The 16886-nt window shown below is 41.5% G+C and overlaps 1 protein-coding gene and 1 long non-coding RNA gene across 7 annotated transcripts in view; one reads left to right on the top strand and one right to left on the bottom strand.

Annotated features, from left to right (window-relative positions):
• Window positions 1-16886, bottom strand: part of TRIO (trio Rho guanine nucleotide exchange factor) — a 441700-nt gene that overhangs the window by 47503 nt on the left and 377311 nt on the right. For all 4 annotated transcript variants that reach the window (XM_050937381.1, XM_050937382.1, XM_050937383.1 and 1 more), the window contains exons 37-41: window positions 15268-15363; window positions 10394-10542; window positions 9538-9604; window positions 8371-8474; window positions 7540-7609 (exon numbers count right to left, since the gene is read on the bottom strand). In XM_050937381.1, coding sequence (XP_050793338.1) covers window positions 7540-7609; window positions 8371-8474; window positions 9538-9604; window positions 10394-10542; window positions 15268-15363 — 486 coding nt within the window. The remainder of the gene's footprint in view (window positions 1-7539; window positions 7610-8370; window positions 8475-9537; window positions 9605-10393; window positions 10543-15267; window positions 15364-16886) is intronic.
• On the top strand, window positions 551-4527 carry LOC127043632 (uncharacterized). 3 transcript variants are annotated; one of them, XR_007772284.1, is made up of 3 exons: window positions 551-707; window positions 2119-2366; window positions 3792-4527. It is a non-coding gene; the product is annotated as an uncharacterized LOC127043632 (long non-coding RNA). The 3 variants fall into 3 exon arrangements; XR_007772283.1 differs by having other exon boundaries at window positions 2093-2366; XR_007772285.1 differs by lacking the exon at window positions 2119-2366.

Here is a 16886-nt window from a genome sequence, read left to right as displayed (position 1 = left end):
CCTGGTTTTAGGCCTCAGCAGACAAGAGTCCCTCCATGTTTGAACTTTAATCGACCTAAAAGGCCAGGTGTAACAGCCGTTATCAGTTGCAACAGTTCTAACTGGTCTAAAGCAGAAATAATGAGGCCTGTGCACCTTTAGCAGAAGGACAAGATAACTTGCAGAAGGAAAACTTACGAGCTGCTGTGGCCAAGATTACTTAATGCACCTGCACTTACGTAATTGCTACAGGGGGAGGAAGGAGGAGGAGGGAGGGGAAACGGGGGATTGCTAGTCAGTGAGAAAAGTTCTCATGGATATAAAGGAACAGACTGCTTGTTTCAGGTGTGCTTGATCTGAGTCAATCTCCCTGCACCGCTTTAAGATCTCAAATAAACTTGGTTTGCTTCTCCACCCTGGTGTGTTTATTGGCGCGGCACACCAGGCGACGGACCCCCCCGCTGTTGCTTGGCCTCAGGCAGTTATCTGCCGGCAACAGTTCTTGGCGCCCAATGTGGGGCATTGAGGCTAAAATTAGCCTTGCCTGGATCCCTTCTGGTGGTCGACGGATTGCGGCGACGATTGACGCCCAGCGCGCACCGGTGACTTCACCGGGGGCCTCGGCGGAGACGCAGTTCGACTGACCCCAGAGGGCACAATGGTGCAACGCGCTCGAGTAGTGGAGAAGCAGTTGAGGGCGACGGTGAGGAACCGGTCCCTTGGATAAGGTAGGAACAGTCCAGTGGTCTGGATTTTTGCCTGTTATGACCTGGGGATGCCCAGTGTCACCCTAGGATATGGGGCAGGGACAGAGTACAGGCAGGGCACGGTGTACACCCTTAGAATGCATTCTAGCGAATTGGGAAGTGCTTGGATCAGATCCACTAACTAAAAGCAAACTAAAAAGTTCTGTATAGTAGACTGGCCTCAATATCAACTAGAGGACCAGAAAGGTGGCCACCGGAAGGATCACTTAATTATAACACGATCCTCCAATTACTCCTGTTTTGTCAGTAAATGGGTAGCTTCTGAAGCTGTTTGTATGGAGAGCTCTTGTAAAAATACCCCACTGTAGCTCCAGTTCTTCCCTCTGTCTGGCAGAGTGCAGGGATCCAAAAGCAGGTTAGGGATAGTGCAGGGACAAAGGAGGGACCTGTTTAGAAAGGGGAGACCCCATGTCCTAGTGCACTCTCTCCCTGTTGTAGCTAAAAAGCAAGATAAAATGCAGAATGGTACTGGGGGCCAGTGTGAATGACTGTTACCGGAAGACGCCCAGAGTACCCTGTGAAGCAAAAGCTCGTGACCAGGACTACTCTAACGCAAGCCTGGTAACTAGTGGATCTTTAGGAGGTCCAACCCATGGTGGGCTGACTTGGCCTGGCATCGTCCGGTGAGGAAGCTGCCTGGGTCTAGGAGTGTGTGTACCCATCTTCCCTTCCCCTTTCCTTTCTGTGTGGGCTACTGACAGTCTGATCATCTCACTGGATGCAATCAGAGTAAGCGGCGCCGTCTCCCAGAGACTAGCCGACGCTCTTTGCTGAAGGGAGGTGTAGGAGGGTCATGGCCATCCTCGTTAGCCTCTCCTGTGTGAGTACCCTGTAGGGAAAAATCCTTAGTTTATGAGCCGCTAGCGCGGACAGGGCACCCTCCCTGTGTAAGTGGAAAATGGGTGGGGGACAGTCTAAACATTCCATCTCACCCCCTAAGGGTACCCCAGCATATTACATGTACGTACATTATAGTTCAACAACCTGCAGGTATTTAGAGAATTGGAATATTTACACCGTGAAAATCCATCTAAATAATGCCCACTAGAAGGTACTTCAATCTAGATAAGATCATACATCTAAGAGGAGCGTTTAATCACCAAAAAGCCCTGACACAGGGTGAGCAAATTTGTCTATTGAGGAAAGGAACGGGTTAATTTAAAAATCATCTTGGCCCAGGGATGGAAGGGGGGGATTGCTCTGCGTTCAGGGTCAGGAATCGGCGCGGACTGTGCTTGGTGCAGGGAGGGGCTGCTTTCGGCCCCAGCTGGCTGTGAAGGAAAAAATATAGACAGAGGCGAAGCAAAGGAAATACAAGTTACAGAATTGAGAATACATTTGCAAAGCTTAACTGTCCAGTAAGATCCAACAGTGTGCCTTTGTGACCCCGGAGCCGGTGTGGCTTGGTGACACTGAAGAAGCCGCAGGCAGCTGACCTGGACTGGAATCTCTGAAAGAGATGCTGCAGAAGATTCCAGGGTGCAAGAGAACAGCCCTCCAAAGAGCAGAAGCATGTTAGAAATTCTGGACAAGCTGTATACAGGATAATCTCCAGTCCACCTCTCCCCCCTTCTCTGAACATTATACACAGAAGTGGCCAGTCTGGACGTACGTGTGTGGGTATGAAAGGGGCTTGGGGCATTAATGTTTTCCTGAGTGATGAGGGAGCGTTCCCAACACTCTCCGTTGTTGTTTTATTATTTTATTAATGGAGCTTTAAAATACAGTTATATGGTGTGTTTTCTTTATCTTCCCCCAACGATCCTGTAGTGTCAGCCTGATCACCTGACACGAGGGATAGATTGGTAACAGAAATTTGTCACAGTTTGGTGAGCAATTAAGAAGGGGGGAGCCCTGCAGAATTTACACCATCTATTTGTTTTACCCTTGTTATTTTGTGTTTGCTTTGCTTGGTACTGTTGGTGTTATATGTTGAGAACTGCATGAGTAAAAGTGAGTCCTAATAGGATAAGAAAACGCTATCTGGTTCTGGTTCTGTTCTGTTTAACCGGTTACTGTTGTTTTTCTGCTCTGTTCATTTGGGCGTTAGGAGTGTGGGCAGAACTGAACCTCTTGTTCGTAATTCCTCGGAGTGGAAGCCATGTGTGCAAGAAAGTTCTGAGGTTGAATTGAGATCCTTCTGTCCCGTCCCCTGTAGCGGTCAGTGTATAGAAGTGGGAAAGTCTGGCTTAGACTGTAATTCCCTCTGCTCTCTGTGTAATTCTCTTTTCTGTTTAAGTGTCAAACAGATGAATGAGTCTCTGGGTAAACCCTCTAAGAATAGTCCTTTAAATTATATGTTAAGTAAATGGCCTTTGCCCAATGGGCCATGTGTTTTTGTCCAGGTGGCAAGCCTCATGAAGGAGGACTCGGGTAGTCTTGTGAGTAAGAATGTTTAAGGGAAGAGACCAGGAGGGGTGGGGGCTAGATGAGAAGCCCACCCTCCTAGCTAAACTGGTAGTGGAACAAGTTGGTGCCCATGGAAGGGACGGTTCAGCAAGAAAAGCAGGATCGGGCCCAGGCGGGCAGGCAACAGACAGAGAGATTGGAAAACAGGTTGGAAAACTTTAAGGGTGTAGTGGAAGGAAGGAGTCAGTAAGTGTAAGCATGGAGATTTCAAATACCCAGGACTTACTTGGAATGGTGATTTAAGTTGATAAAAGTGGCTGTTGGGAGACAAGCACGTGATTTAAGGGAGAGTGAGAAGTTAACTCTGTAGTTGCTGAACGAAACAGCAGTTGAACTTTGTAAAAATGCTAAAGAAAAAAAGTTTTTGGTGTCTGTGAAATGTTTGTAAATAAATTCAGGAAAAGAAGTTATTGGATTGCAATCATTTGGTTTGGCTATGAACAATTTAGTTGAATTAGCTGAAGAATGTATACAGTGTTATGTAATTGAAAACCTGGGCTGCCTATGAAACAAATACAAGAAACTATGGGGTAATTCCTCTGTTTTGCCTGAAGCCAACAAGAGTATTTGTATATTTCAAGCGATGATTGTCTGCCCAGAAGGGGTGGGTAGACCTCTCTTTTTTTTGTCTTTCAGATAATCAGAGAAAACTGATGCCAGCTGAACAGCATTCAACGTACCATGCATTTACTGGCACAATAGGAATCATGTTTTGTGTTCTATGTTCTGTCCTGTGGTGTTTGTCTTGTGGCCGGAATTTTTGTGTTTAATATTTTTATAAAATAGTCTAGTTTAAAATCAAACAAAAAGATTAAATTAAAATGCAGATATTTGTTTTGTTCAACTTGGAATACAAAGTGTTTGGATAAATCAGGAGAATGTAATATACTAAAGTCTAATGCATTTCCTTAAGTAAAGAAAAGAAATTTCATTGGCCAAACTGTTAATTGCAAAAATTGTTGTTAAAATTTGCATACCAACAGTCTTTGAAAGCAAAGACATGAAAAGTTAACCCACTCCCCATATTGTACATGGGATCTTTTTGGCTACCTCAGATTTCTAGCCAGAGGGCTGGGGATGGTGAAAGGCTATTGGACTAGAGGTTGTATTGAGTGAACTCCTCAAAGTGGGTGTGCTTGTCCTGGCTTGTTGCTCCAAAGCTCTGTAATAAGGTTATTTTAGCAAAAGGGTGTGTGTGGCATATATTAAATAATAAGACTAATGTACTGTATAATGACAATGTTTATGTCTTCATTGTTGGGAAGAAGGTGTATAAGTAAAAAGTGGAAGTTTCCTTTGCAGGTTAAAAGAAGCCAAGAAGGGAAGAAGGACAAAGAACAGAATGAATTAACTGAAAAAAAATAAAATAAAATAGCAAGCTCAGGCTATAGATAAGACACTGACTCCATTCAAGAACACTGCTCACAGTTAAGACTTGGCTAACAACCAGGAAAAGGAGGGCTTGAATTTGCCCACGCAGCTATGAGATTTGCAAAACATTGCCAGGCACTAATGAAATGTGTTAAGTTTCTTTTCTCACAGGTAAAGAAGCGCTACCCAAAGACCCTAGCAGCCCTACCACTCTTTGGAACCAGGAGACGGGATTGATGTAAAGGTCCACCGACGAAAGTCTGCTCTGGCTCCACCCTGGAAAGGCCCTTAAGTCCCGGTGACTACCACCGTCGCTGTAAAATGTCAAAGACTGACTGCATGGACCCAAGATTCTCACTGCAAAAAAGACCCCTCCACATCGGGAGAATTCTCCTACTGATGATTAGCCTATTTCACCTTCTAGCTCCACTGTGCCTTCTGGACAGTAGGGAAAAAGTACAAGGATGCTGCACCACGACTGTTTTGGGAAAGAAGAAGGAACACTCGCTCCACTGAAATTGCCAAAGTCCAGGAATTCCTGACTAGAAAGAACATTAAGAACTGACCCTGGTGAAGAAACAAAGAATTATACACTGGTGGGAGGACATTTGTGGGACCCATGTTTGGGAATGTGGTATTAATTGGATTTTGGGGTTTATTCTACAGGCTGCGCCCTGTGTCCTGGAGAGTGACTAATAATGTAACCCCCCTCCTATGCTATTAATGTCGATGCCTTTTGAAAGTACCTGAGAATAGTTAAATAACAGGTGTATTATAGTACTACACCAAGGAAAGATGGTATTGAATATCACTGAGGCTGGGAAGGCATTGCAGTGGGATCTAGTATGTTTAGGAATTCGGGATTTCCTGAATTACCAGATGATGGCCATTTGAAGTGATCTTGAGTACCAGACTTGGCCCACTGCCCTTACAGACGCATCAGAAATACCATCTGATCTGTGATCATGGAGACATACTTGGACACTTCCTGGGTGGAAGTGTGGCTTCCCAGGGCAGGATGTGCGCCCTTATAGGGGATGAATGCTGTACTTATGTCCCAGAAGACGCACAGGATATTAAAAAGTACATCCTGTCAGCCAAACAGGCTTTTAAACAGTGGAAGGCCCAGGAAAGGAAACCCATTATTTCTGATTCCCTTTGGGGCTGGTTACTTAACCTGGGAAAAATAGGGGAAGGCATTGTTCACCTCCTGCTCACTGGTGTGGTGTTGTGTATTGTTACTCTTCTCTTGCTTGCTTGCTGTAAAGCACTTCAGCTCCCTAGAGCTAAATCACGTTATCCTTTAAATGTGAGAACACTCAGCCAAAAGTTTGTTGAGTATTCTCAAAGGAGGGAGTTGTTGGTGTCACTAAGCATAACCCTATGTAACTCAGGAGGGTGGAAGGCCACAAGAGTATGGAGCCTTCCTGGTTTTAGGCCTCAGCAGACAAGAGTCCCTCCATGTTTGAACTTTAATCGACCTAAAAGGCCAGGTGTAACAGCCGTTATCAGTTGCAACAGTTCTAACTGGTCTAAAGCAGAAATAATGAGGCCTGTGCACCTTTAGCAGAAGGACAAGATAACTTGCAGAAGGAAAACTTACTAACGAGCTGCCGCGGCCAAGATTACTTAATGCACCTGCGCTTACGTAATTGCTACAGGGGGAGGAAGGAGGAGGAGGGAGGGGAAACGGGGGATTGCTAGTCAGTGAGAAAAGTTCTCATGGATATAAAGGAACAGACTGCTTGTTTTAGGTGTGCTTGATCTGAGTCAATCTCCCTGCACCGCTTTGAGATCTCAAATAAACTTGGTTTGCTTCTCCACCCTGGTGTGTTTATTGGCGCGGCACACCAGGCGACGGACCCCCCCGCTGTTGCTTGGCCTCAGGCAGTTATCTGCCGGCAACACTCTGACCAAAAAATGTAACTGTACATGCAGAAGTTATAGATCTGAACATGGTACTACACAAACATCCACACAAATACACCTGACATTGGGACACCAAGAATGATAAAATCATGGAAAAACAGACAATTGGGTTGCATATAATACTTTGCATTTCAAAGTATTTCACAACATTAGCATTTGAGATATTATTTATCTCAATTACTTCTAAGGTGCTGATTACTATGGTATCCAAGTGTAGTGCACTATTTTAATTTCCATTTTACGGCAAGGAGGGAAGGAAAAAGAGGCGAGTGACTTGTCTAATGGTGCAGAGGAAAGCTCAGAATTAGAATTCATGAATTCCTGGCTCTTAAACTTGTACCTTTTTCTTCCAAGGTAAGTGATAAAAGGAGACAAATGATGTTAGGCTAGATCAGGGGTAGGCAACCTATGGCACTCACACTGCCTGGGTCCTGGCCACTGGCCCGGGTGGGGGGGGTGTCTGCATTTTAATTTAAATTTTAAATGAAGCTTCTTAAACATTTAAAAAACCTTATTTACTTTACAGACAACAATAGTTTAGTTATATATTATAGACTTATAGAAAGACACCTTCTAAAAATGTTAAAATGTATTACTGGCACAAGAAACCTTAAATCAGAGTGAATAACTGAAGACTCGGCACACCACTTCCAAAAGGTTGCCGACCCCTGGACTAGACAGAGAGCTACAAAATCAATTCTGCATAGGTCACTCAGTTCTCCCAGTGCCAAACAGATCTTTTCCATCCAGAGTTTTTATTACTCTGTAAGTACTGCATTAGGATTTGAGAGGATTTTTTTTTTCATCTGGTTATATGAAACTACAGCCTCCTAAAAGAGGAGCTGAGATTGAGTTGAGAGACAGGTACCCTGTTTGCAATATCTTCTTATGGAGAAAATTGTTAACAAAAATTAGACTCCCTGTTAACCTAATTCTGTGTCTCTATCTCTTACCCTGTGTTATTTTATTCTACTGGACTTTTCACCTATGCTGCTCCACAGATAAATCCTTTATATAGTGAGGTTAGTCACTAATAATACCAGCCATTGGCATTACCTGCTTGAAAGAGGATGTTTGTACTTACATGCTTAACGAAGAGGGATCCCAGTTTTTCTGGATCTTCAAGGCACTTCTCCAATTCTCCCAAAAAGAAGCTGAATAAAGAAGAAATCATTTAGCTTGTACCACATTATACAGCAACAGGTAATGTTAGAACAAAGTGGTGGTTGCATTCTTTGTGTCCGCACTCTTTTCACTGCTGTGATCCTTGATTACTGCATGTCCTATCTGCAACTGAAGCCTATATAAAGAATATATTGCAGGGCTTCAAAGCAAGTGGCATTTTTAAGTAAAGAACAAAAAGAAGCAACATAGTGATTCATCATTGCAATCCTTTTGTTTGCTATGGGGATTCAAATTTCTCTTCTATTCATTCTGAATCCTTGATGTGCTCACATAACTACACCACCACTGAAATCTGAGAATAAAAACTGTTTTTGACCATTCACAGCATAGCCTCTCACTGTTAGAAGAATAGGTAAGTACCGCACATGTTACTGCATAAGATACAGGATTTTTCTCTTTTCTTTAATGCATTCTTAATAGGATCAACTAAATAGTCACATTAAATGTTATCTATACAAGACAGGTCAATCCAAATGCTTGATATGTTTACATATTTATTCTGAATAGTTTCCATACAAATAACTATAGGAATAGTCTCAACTCAGAAATTATTTTTAACTGGAAAAGTGTAGGACCAGCTGTTCTTAATTTCTTGTTACTTGTTTCTATAACCTTTGAAACACTTTTATTGCCATGTACTGTTGTAGGGTTTTTCTCTGTGTGCATTCAGTAGGTTATAAAATTATTTTCTACCAGTAACAGATAATTCTTAAATTAAAAACATACATACTCTCTGTGCCAGTCATAAATCTGGTGAATGTTGCCGAATACAATCTTGTCTTTCCCCTTCATGTCATCAGGTACACCATCTTCTTTCATAAGTGCCATGTAACCCTGAAACAATCCAGAGCAATTCTTTGTGAAATGTCCAGGTTTAAACGGTGGGTCTCTCTCTCTCTCTTTTTAAGGAGCTTAAGAATTCTTAAACTTAAACTCTTATTTAAGTCACTTAATCAATAGGGTGTAAGAATCCAATATTACATGTAGCAGCGTATTTAGCTGTCAAATTAACAATTTTATTGAAATAAGATTAGTCTCAACTACATTTAAATTTAGCCAGTTTTTTTTATTTCATTTTTCAGTGTATTTTCACTTCCCACAAGTACATGAAATCAAAGTATGTTCCACTGCATCTGATGAAGTGGGTTTTAGCCCACGAAAGCTTATGCCCAAATAGATTTGTTAGTCTTTAAAGTGCCACAAGGACTCCTCGTTGTTTTTGCTGACACAGACTAACATGGCTACCACTCTGAAACCTGATATTTATTCAACACTCTGGGCTGGGCTGCTGCCTCACCTAGGAGATGGCTTTTAATCCAGTTAACAGACCTGTTAAACCAGCTCCTCTAAGGAATATGTCTAAACTTGGGGAAAAGGTAGTTTTCTGGAACACATCTGGAAGTAGCTAAATGAGGAAATCAGCAGATATAAGCAATTTACAAAGCAGGTCGGCAACATAATCCCCATTCTGCAGATGGGAAACAGACACGAAGAGGTGAAGAGACTTTCCTAACGTCACCCAATAGAGCAGTAGCAGAGCCAGGAGTAGAAGCCAAGTCTCCTGAGTCCCAGTCCAGCGGTCTATCCACTAGACCACACTGCCTCAACTAATTAAACTGTGCCTATTGTTTCAGATGTTATTCGGTGTCACTATTTAAAACATGAATGATAAAGAACTAATCTTCTTGCAAGAGGAAAAAAAAAGGATGCATGAAATAGCGTGAAGGAGAGACACTGGGAATTCTATATCAAATCCTGTTTTTTCTTAAATTCCTATAGAAAAACCCACACCTAAAGCAGACCCTCTCTTTTTCTTATAACAGAAGAGTGAGCGAGCTACAAAGATGACTGGCAATAGGATTAATAAAAGCAATTTAGAAAAGTTGAACTAACATACCTCAACTACATAACCCAGATCTCGGACGTAATCTCGCTCCGTCTCCACTAATTCCTGTAAAACATAGCTACAAGGAGGGGGAAAGGTGAAAAAACATTCAGGGAGAAAAATGTATTCATGTGGATAAAAGTTCTTAAAGAGGACTAAGAATGGGCATACAACATTTTACAGGTTTTCAGTTATGCACACTTAGTAAGGTAGAGTTTACATCTGACTCTCCGAATCTGGATGCTTCACTGTCTTCAGGGCATTCTTCCTTCTTGTGTTTACTAAACCATAGCAGCAGCAGCCAGGACTTTTGCTGCATAGGTCAGGACAATTAAAACATTAATTTAAAAGAATTCCAATATTTGACTCACAAGAAACAGCACGAGATTCATAAGCAAACAAACTGAAGATGTCTATTATTTTAACCCAGACATACATACGATTAATCTTCAATACCAGCTAAAATGTCAACAAATGCTTCTGGATCATCCCAACTACCATTTGAGTTCAACGTAGAGAAAGACGGTTTCAAGAAAAAGCAATGATTTATGGTTTTCGGAACCTAAAAATACCCTTGAGAATATTTAAAAGCCAGCATCCTCCTCTATGAAGGCTGGAACTGACATGTTTGACAGGACTTTTGGGTGAACTTAGTACTGGAAATAATATGCCTGAGAATTCTCTTTGAACAGCAGCTGGTTTTCAGGAAGAACCAAATCAATTTGATGCCTAACATGCAAGCTGGAAGGGGAAAGAACTACTTCTTCTGTTAAATTAAAATAGACTGTTTTGAAAGGATGCAAAGGACTTTATAAATGTTACCTGATTGAGAACAGAGGGGAAATATAAATTTGTAAGCCAGTCTTACTGTCGTCTTTTTAAAGAGCTGGATTTCCTTTCTTCCATCTCATCTATGGGTGACGAAGAAGAGAGAAGGGAGTTGTCTGAAGGGTTGAAAGATGGACTGCTGCTGTCACCTTGGTCTACCAACAGTGAACTTGGACGATCTTCCAGTGCCTAAAAGTGTATTCATAAAATGTTGCAATATTTATTCATCTTGCCTTCTATTCATGCTGTCTTTAAATGCACAAAGTACTGCACAGAATGAATACACATTTGCAGTTGTTAAAAAATATGGAACCTCTGTTTTATACCCAAATGTTTACATTACCTTAGTGAGTTAAAAAAAAAAAATAAGAGAACACTTTAGGGTTGTCATAAACAGATAGCTAAGAGTTAATGTTCTTTTACCTGGAAAGGAGTAACCTAAAACACCTGATCCAAGGACCAATCAGGAAACAAGACTTTTTCAAATCTGAGTGGAGGGAAGTTTGTGTCTGAGTTCTTTGTTCTTTGTCTTGTGCCTGTACTCTCTCTCGGCTATGAGAGGATTTCTGTCTCCTGCTTTCTAATCTTCTGTTTTCCAGTAGTAAGTACAAAAAATAAAATAGTGATTTATATGGTTTTTATTTTGTATTTACATGTGTGTAGTTGCTGGAGTGTTTTGAATTGTGTTCTTTTGAATAAGGCTGTTTATTCATATTTCTTTTAAGCAATTAACCCTGTATTTGTCACCTTAATACAGAGAGACCATTTTTATGTATTTTTCTTTCTTTTTATATAAAGCTTTCTTTTTAAGACCTGTTGGAGTTTTTCTTTAGTGGGGAACTCCAGGGAATTGAGTCTGTGCTCACCAGGGAATTGGTGGGAGGAAGAAGTCAGGGGGAAATCTGTGTGTGTTAGATTTACTAGCCTGCACTCCCTCTGGGTGAAGGAAGGGGGTGGGGGGGAGCTTGGCTCTCTCTCTTGGTACCTATTTCAAGGACTGGAAATAGGGAGGGTGGAATCCCTCTGTTTAAATTCACGGAGCTTGCTTCTGTGTATCTCTCCAGGAACCCAGGGAGGGAACATCTGGAAGGGAGAAGGGGGGGGGGGGGGGAAATGGTTTATTCCCCTTTGTTGTAACACTCAAGAAATTTGGGTCTTTGGGGTCCCCAGGGAAGGTTTTTGGGGGGACCAGAGTGCCCCAAAATACTCTAATTTTTTGGGTGGTGGCAGCTTTACCAGGTCCAAGCTGGTAACTAAGCTTGGAGGTTTTCATGCTAACACCCATATTTTGGACGCTAAGGTCCAAATCTGGAAATATGTTATGACAAGGGTTGCCATTAAAAAGTCAAAATTTGTCACACTGTTACCAGTTTTATTCTACCTACAGGAAAGATCTGTGGTAAATGTTGGTAAACGCTGAATTTTTAACAGAGATTATTATAATGAAGTTAGAACAATTTAAATCCTCACTATTGCATTTGAATGACAAGGGCAGAAAAAATTCAAGGGGACTCTCAAAAACCCAACAACCCACCCCCTCCAAAGAGATGACCTCTCCCTCTTCTTCTTTATAAGGCAGGGATCGGCAACCTTTGGCATGTGGCCCACCAGAGTAAGCCCCCAGGAGGGCTGGGACAGTCTATGTACCTGCTGCGTCTGCAGGTTTGGCCGATCGCAACTCCCACTGTAGAACCGATAAATGAAATTGTTTTTAATTGTTCACTTTATTGATGTAACTTCTGTTCACCATTCACTACACTTGCCTACACTGTAACTTCTGTTCCATATTGTAATTCAAACCCCATTTTAAAACACTCACTCCATTTTGTAAAGCTTCCTCCAACCTTCATTTTTGCAAACCCTGCTGTAATCTTATCAGTTTAGTTTAGATGTGTGAATGAGGTATGTATGAATGACGGAATCAGCCTCCAGCCCCAGCCTGTCCTGATGAGATAAAGTTCAAATACCAACGGCTGAAGACCTAGACAACAGCCCTAAACAAAGTAAGAAGCATCCACCCTAAAAAGAAAAGGACAACAGAAGGAAGATCAAAGCCAGGTTCAAGGCTGAAAGTCATGCCTGCAATTGATGGGTGATCAATCTAAACCCAGAGGCGGCGTGACACAGCAAGACCTATAGACTTTGAATCCAAACTAAAAGCCTATAAAAAAGAAGGGTGAGATGAGAGACTCTGGGTACCATTCTGCTGCCAACATGGAAGGACATCAGTGCCTGCCCAGCAGAGATCCAGCTTGTCCTTGTGCCCGGCTTTCCTGGCCAGTTAGCCACCACAAGCTACGAACCCAAGCTACAAAATCAAGCTATGAACTTAAACTATCTTTAGGACTGGTAACTATGCAGCAGCTGCAGAACATCTGATGGATGTGTGTGAATGTGTGTGTATGTATAGGTATTAGGTATAATGTGTGTGTATAAGAATTAAGATATTAGTAATTAGTCATAAATCAAATTGTTATCATAATAAATGTGGCATCTTTGTCTTGTCCCCTTTAATAAGATCCTGCTGGCTTTTACTGGTCTAATGTAATTGGTATAACACCACTGGCCGTGATTCACCATTCCAAGCCAATGGGGGCTGCGGGAAGCGGTGCAGGCTGAGGGATGTGCTGGCTGCCACTTCCCACAGCCCCCATTAGCCTGGAGCAGCAAACCATGTCCAGTGAGAGTTGCGATTGGCTGAACCTGTGGATGCTGCAGGTAAACAAACTGTCACAGACCATCAGCGGATTTCCTTGATGGGTTGTGTGCCAGAAGTTGCCAGTCTTTGTTATAAGGCATAAGTAGAAGTTCAGGAATAATTTTTCTTCAGCATGTTTGTTTTCTGTCTGTCTTTCTTTCAAACACACTCTAAGCTTTTCAGGGCAGTAACTCTGTTTTACTCTCTGTTTGTCAGGGGTGGTACAATGTATGGTAAGAAGCCGGTACCGGCCCATAGCAGCCGACGTCAAAGTGCTGCCATGGCAGCACTTTAACGTCACTGCCCCTTCTCCCCCTCCTCCCACTGGCCACCCTGCTGGTAGGGACCCTACCGGCAGGGCTGCCGACTGGAGGGGTTGGGGGTGCAGCAAAAGAGACAACAATATTAAAGCGCTACTGGAGTGCTTTAACATCGTTGCCCTTTTTGTCCCCCCTCGGGCCGCTGACAGGTGGAGGCAAAAGGGGCAGCTGCCCTGGGGTGGGGCCAGGCAGCGTGGATGGGTTGGCTGGGGGAAGCTGACCCCCAGCCCGATACCTTCCGTCCGAGGCCCCGCCTCTTCCTTTAAGGTCTTCTATACGTTTCAAAGCAGACAAAAAAAATGGCACAAGACCAATTTTAAAAAAAAAGCGCAGGTCATCTTTAATCCTTTGGTTTCACAGAACTGTCTTTTCTTCACACCTGCACTACGTACAATAGTAACTGTCATTTATACTCTTCAAAATGAACTCTCAAAACCAGGGGCAAAATTCTGTGTTGAAAGAGGGTGCAGTTCCTTTGCATTTGGAAACCAGACAGCAAACATCATTTTATATGGTTTTGGAAAAGGAGGGGTGTTGGAGAGATTGCGTGAAAGACTGTTCTAGAAAGTATTTATTAAGTCAGTTTTACTCCAACCCATAGGGTCAGGTCGTGCTACAGCTATTTATCATGTTTTCCCCCAACATTACAGTAAGATGCAGCTGAGCCACACCCTGCTGAGTCAGATGCACTATTCAAGACTTTGAAATCAATAAAAACCCAGTAGGATTTGACCTCATACACAGACGGCCCATAAACTAGGAGAAACTGATCTGTGTTGTTGAATAATCTGATGGGAGAATGATATCACCACTTGAGACTACATAAAGAAATCATTAAAACCGCTAGCAGGGCTAAGCAAGCGTTGCTAATCACAGACAGTTTTATTTATTAAAATCTGATTTAGTTTTCCAGAGTATCACATTTAAAAATACATCCTCTACTTTTCCTGTATAATGAAGTAAAAACTAAACCTCAAAGATATTATGAATGCATACACAAGCTAATAAAGAATTACTACATATAATGAAGTCAGGACTGTCCTCAGCAAGAGGAAAATGTGCCTGGTTCTGCATCTTAAAGGTATTCAAATAAAGAAGAGTTTGGAAATAGTCTGTGTCTCACCTGAAAATATGAGATGAAAGTACTCTGCTGCAAACCAAGCTCTACATTACTTCAACATTGATGGCTGATGTGCTTTTACAAAGTATTAAATTCTGCCTCTTCAAACAGCAATAAAACTCTCATATTTTTGATGTATTTTACTTGAGCAAACAAATTAGTGTAAGGTAATGAAAGAACATCTTAAATAGAAACTTTACAGTTAACTCTCTTGGCTTGTTTCATTCACTTGTCCCTGGACAAGACATACTGTGAAATCTTTGGGGCAGGGACTCTAAAATGTCAGTTTATATACAGGGTATTCCACAGTGGAACTCTGATCCTTGATTGTGCTGCTAGACGCTACTGCAATACAAATACAATGCAATATAAGTACACCTCTACCCCAATATAACGTGACCTGATATAACACAAATTTGGATATAATGCGGTAAAGCTGCGCACTCCAGTGGATCAAAGCAAGTTCAATACAACACGGTTTCACCTATAATGCGGTAAGATTTTTTGGCTCCTGAGGACAGCGTTATATTGGGTAGAGATGTAGGTTTCACATTGCCTGGTAATCTTTTCTCTCTGAATATATGTATATTCCATTTATGCTCGTACATTCATGAATATATGCCACTTTGCATGCACAAAGTTTTGAGACTGCTTTTGAAAATGGATGATGCTACATGTTGGAATTCATAGGGAAGTGTGTTAGAACTTTTTATGCAGCGGGGCAGTTTGGAGTTGCCTTAGCTTCTGAATCATGTTTATCTTCCAATCAGTCTCACCATTTTGCTTTTGACGAGTTCCTCAATTGCACTGACTAGTTCTGCTGCACTGGGTGTCTCAGAGCTGGTGGGGCGTACCAATAATCGAGAAGATGCCTGTGCAATGACAAAAAAGGAAAAATATCAAGTTTACTTTAGTTTGTCACAGGCTGTCAAGATTCCACTTTCAAGTATCTTTTCAGGTCAAGCTACCCAGCAAAGATTTCCCTTTAATTTAAGAATGAAATGTTTCCTTATAATTATGCAAATAGAATCTAAAATTTTTAAATAAACTGTGATACACATTGATAACTGTCCATGCACAGTTTAAATCTATTTCAGTTAGTAGGATGTAACTTCATAATTCTCTTTAGCACATTATAGATCTGGGAAATATCCTTGGGAAATTTTCAACTGCTGACTATTCTAAAGTCTATCAGGACAGCCATACAGATTGCAGTGAATGACCTGACTGATAGAGAACAATTTAAGTATTTTTCCAACTCTGTACATAAATAAGAAGCAACTGTAAAAATAATTACAACACACAAACCTTGAAACAGGATTAAAAAATAAACCATTAAAATAAATCAAGAGATTTACATTTCTAAAAGGAGCTGGGGTATATTTCCCAGCTTGAATGGGGGAAATCAAGCTCACCATTCTGTGTGTCATCCATTTTCCCCAAAGGTAAGTGCAGAGTATAGAAGATCTCTGGCCTCACAAGCTATAAGATGCCAGTTTATAGCTACAACTGAGGGTAAAAGGTATTCACAGTAAAGGGTTCTGGGAGAGGGCTATTAAATTCAGCTTCCGTAATTAGCAAACACACAGCTGGTTTGCAGATTACATGTATCATTAAATAACTGGAAAGAGGAACAGTGTACAATATGAACCTTACTTCATATTAAGGAAAGGACGGATATACCTCAAGCAACACAGGTTAAATGGTTCTGCAAATGTTTCAAACATGTTGGACAAACAAAGAAATTACATTCATAATGATTTTAAACAGAATGCTCTTGACTGTGGTTTTCAACCCCATTATTGAAAACAAGGATCTGGGTGTGCTTTTGTTTGCCTTGCTGAGAAAGGAACATAGGGTAGGTTAAACGAGGGAATCACAAATAACTTTAAATGGAAAGGTAAGGGAATTGAGCCAAAGCAGAGACAGAACACAAATCAACGTAATGCTACAGTCAAAATTTACAAAAAGAGAAAAACAAAAACAAAAATAATTAGTTTTACAATATAACAACTGTACTGAAACATCAATATAGTTTATCCAAAAACAAATGCAAAAAACTCCTAAGATGCTATTCAATGCAATAAATGAATTGTGCAATGATTCTCCAAACAGAAGCATGTGTACTATACAAGAAATGCTAATGAAAAAAAAATGAGTCTGTTATTCAGTGATATTAGAGAAACCAATATGGCCTCATACCTGGTGCTTGCATATACATTCAAAACTGAGCAAGCCCACATGCAATGGGCCTTTGGGGCAGATGTTGCCAGATGTCACAATCCCACTCCCAAGTGCTACTAAAAACAACGTGACAAAACTTATGTCCTAAACATGCATCCAAGACAAAGTTTAAATCAGGATGTGGATCAGAATCCAAACTACCATGAAGTCG

The sequence above is a fragment of the Gopherus flavomarginatus genome, chromosome 2, assembly GCF_025201925.1.
Source record: "Gopherus flavomarginatus isolate rGopFla2 chromosome 2, rGopFla2.mat.asm, whole genome shotgun sequence".
Taxonomy (NCBI): domain Eukaryota; kingdom Metazoa; phylum Chordata; order Testudines; family Testudinidae; genus Gopherus; species Gopherus flavomarginatus.
The sequence above is the reverse complement of the archived record's forward strand: the minus strand, read 5'-3'. Positions and strand labels throughout refer to the sequence as shown.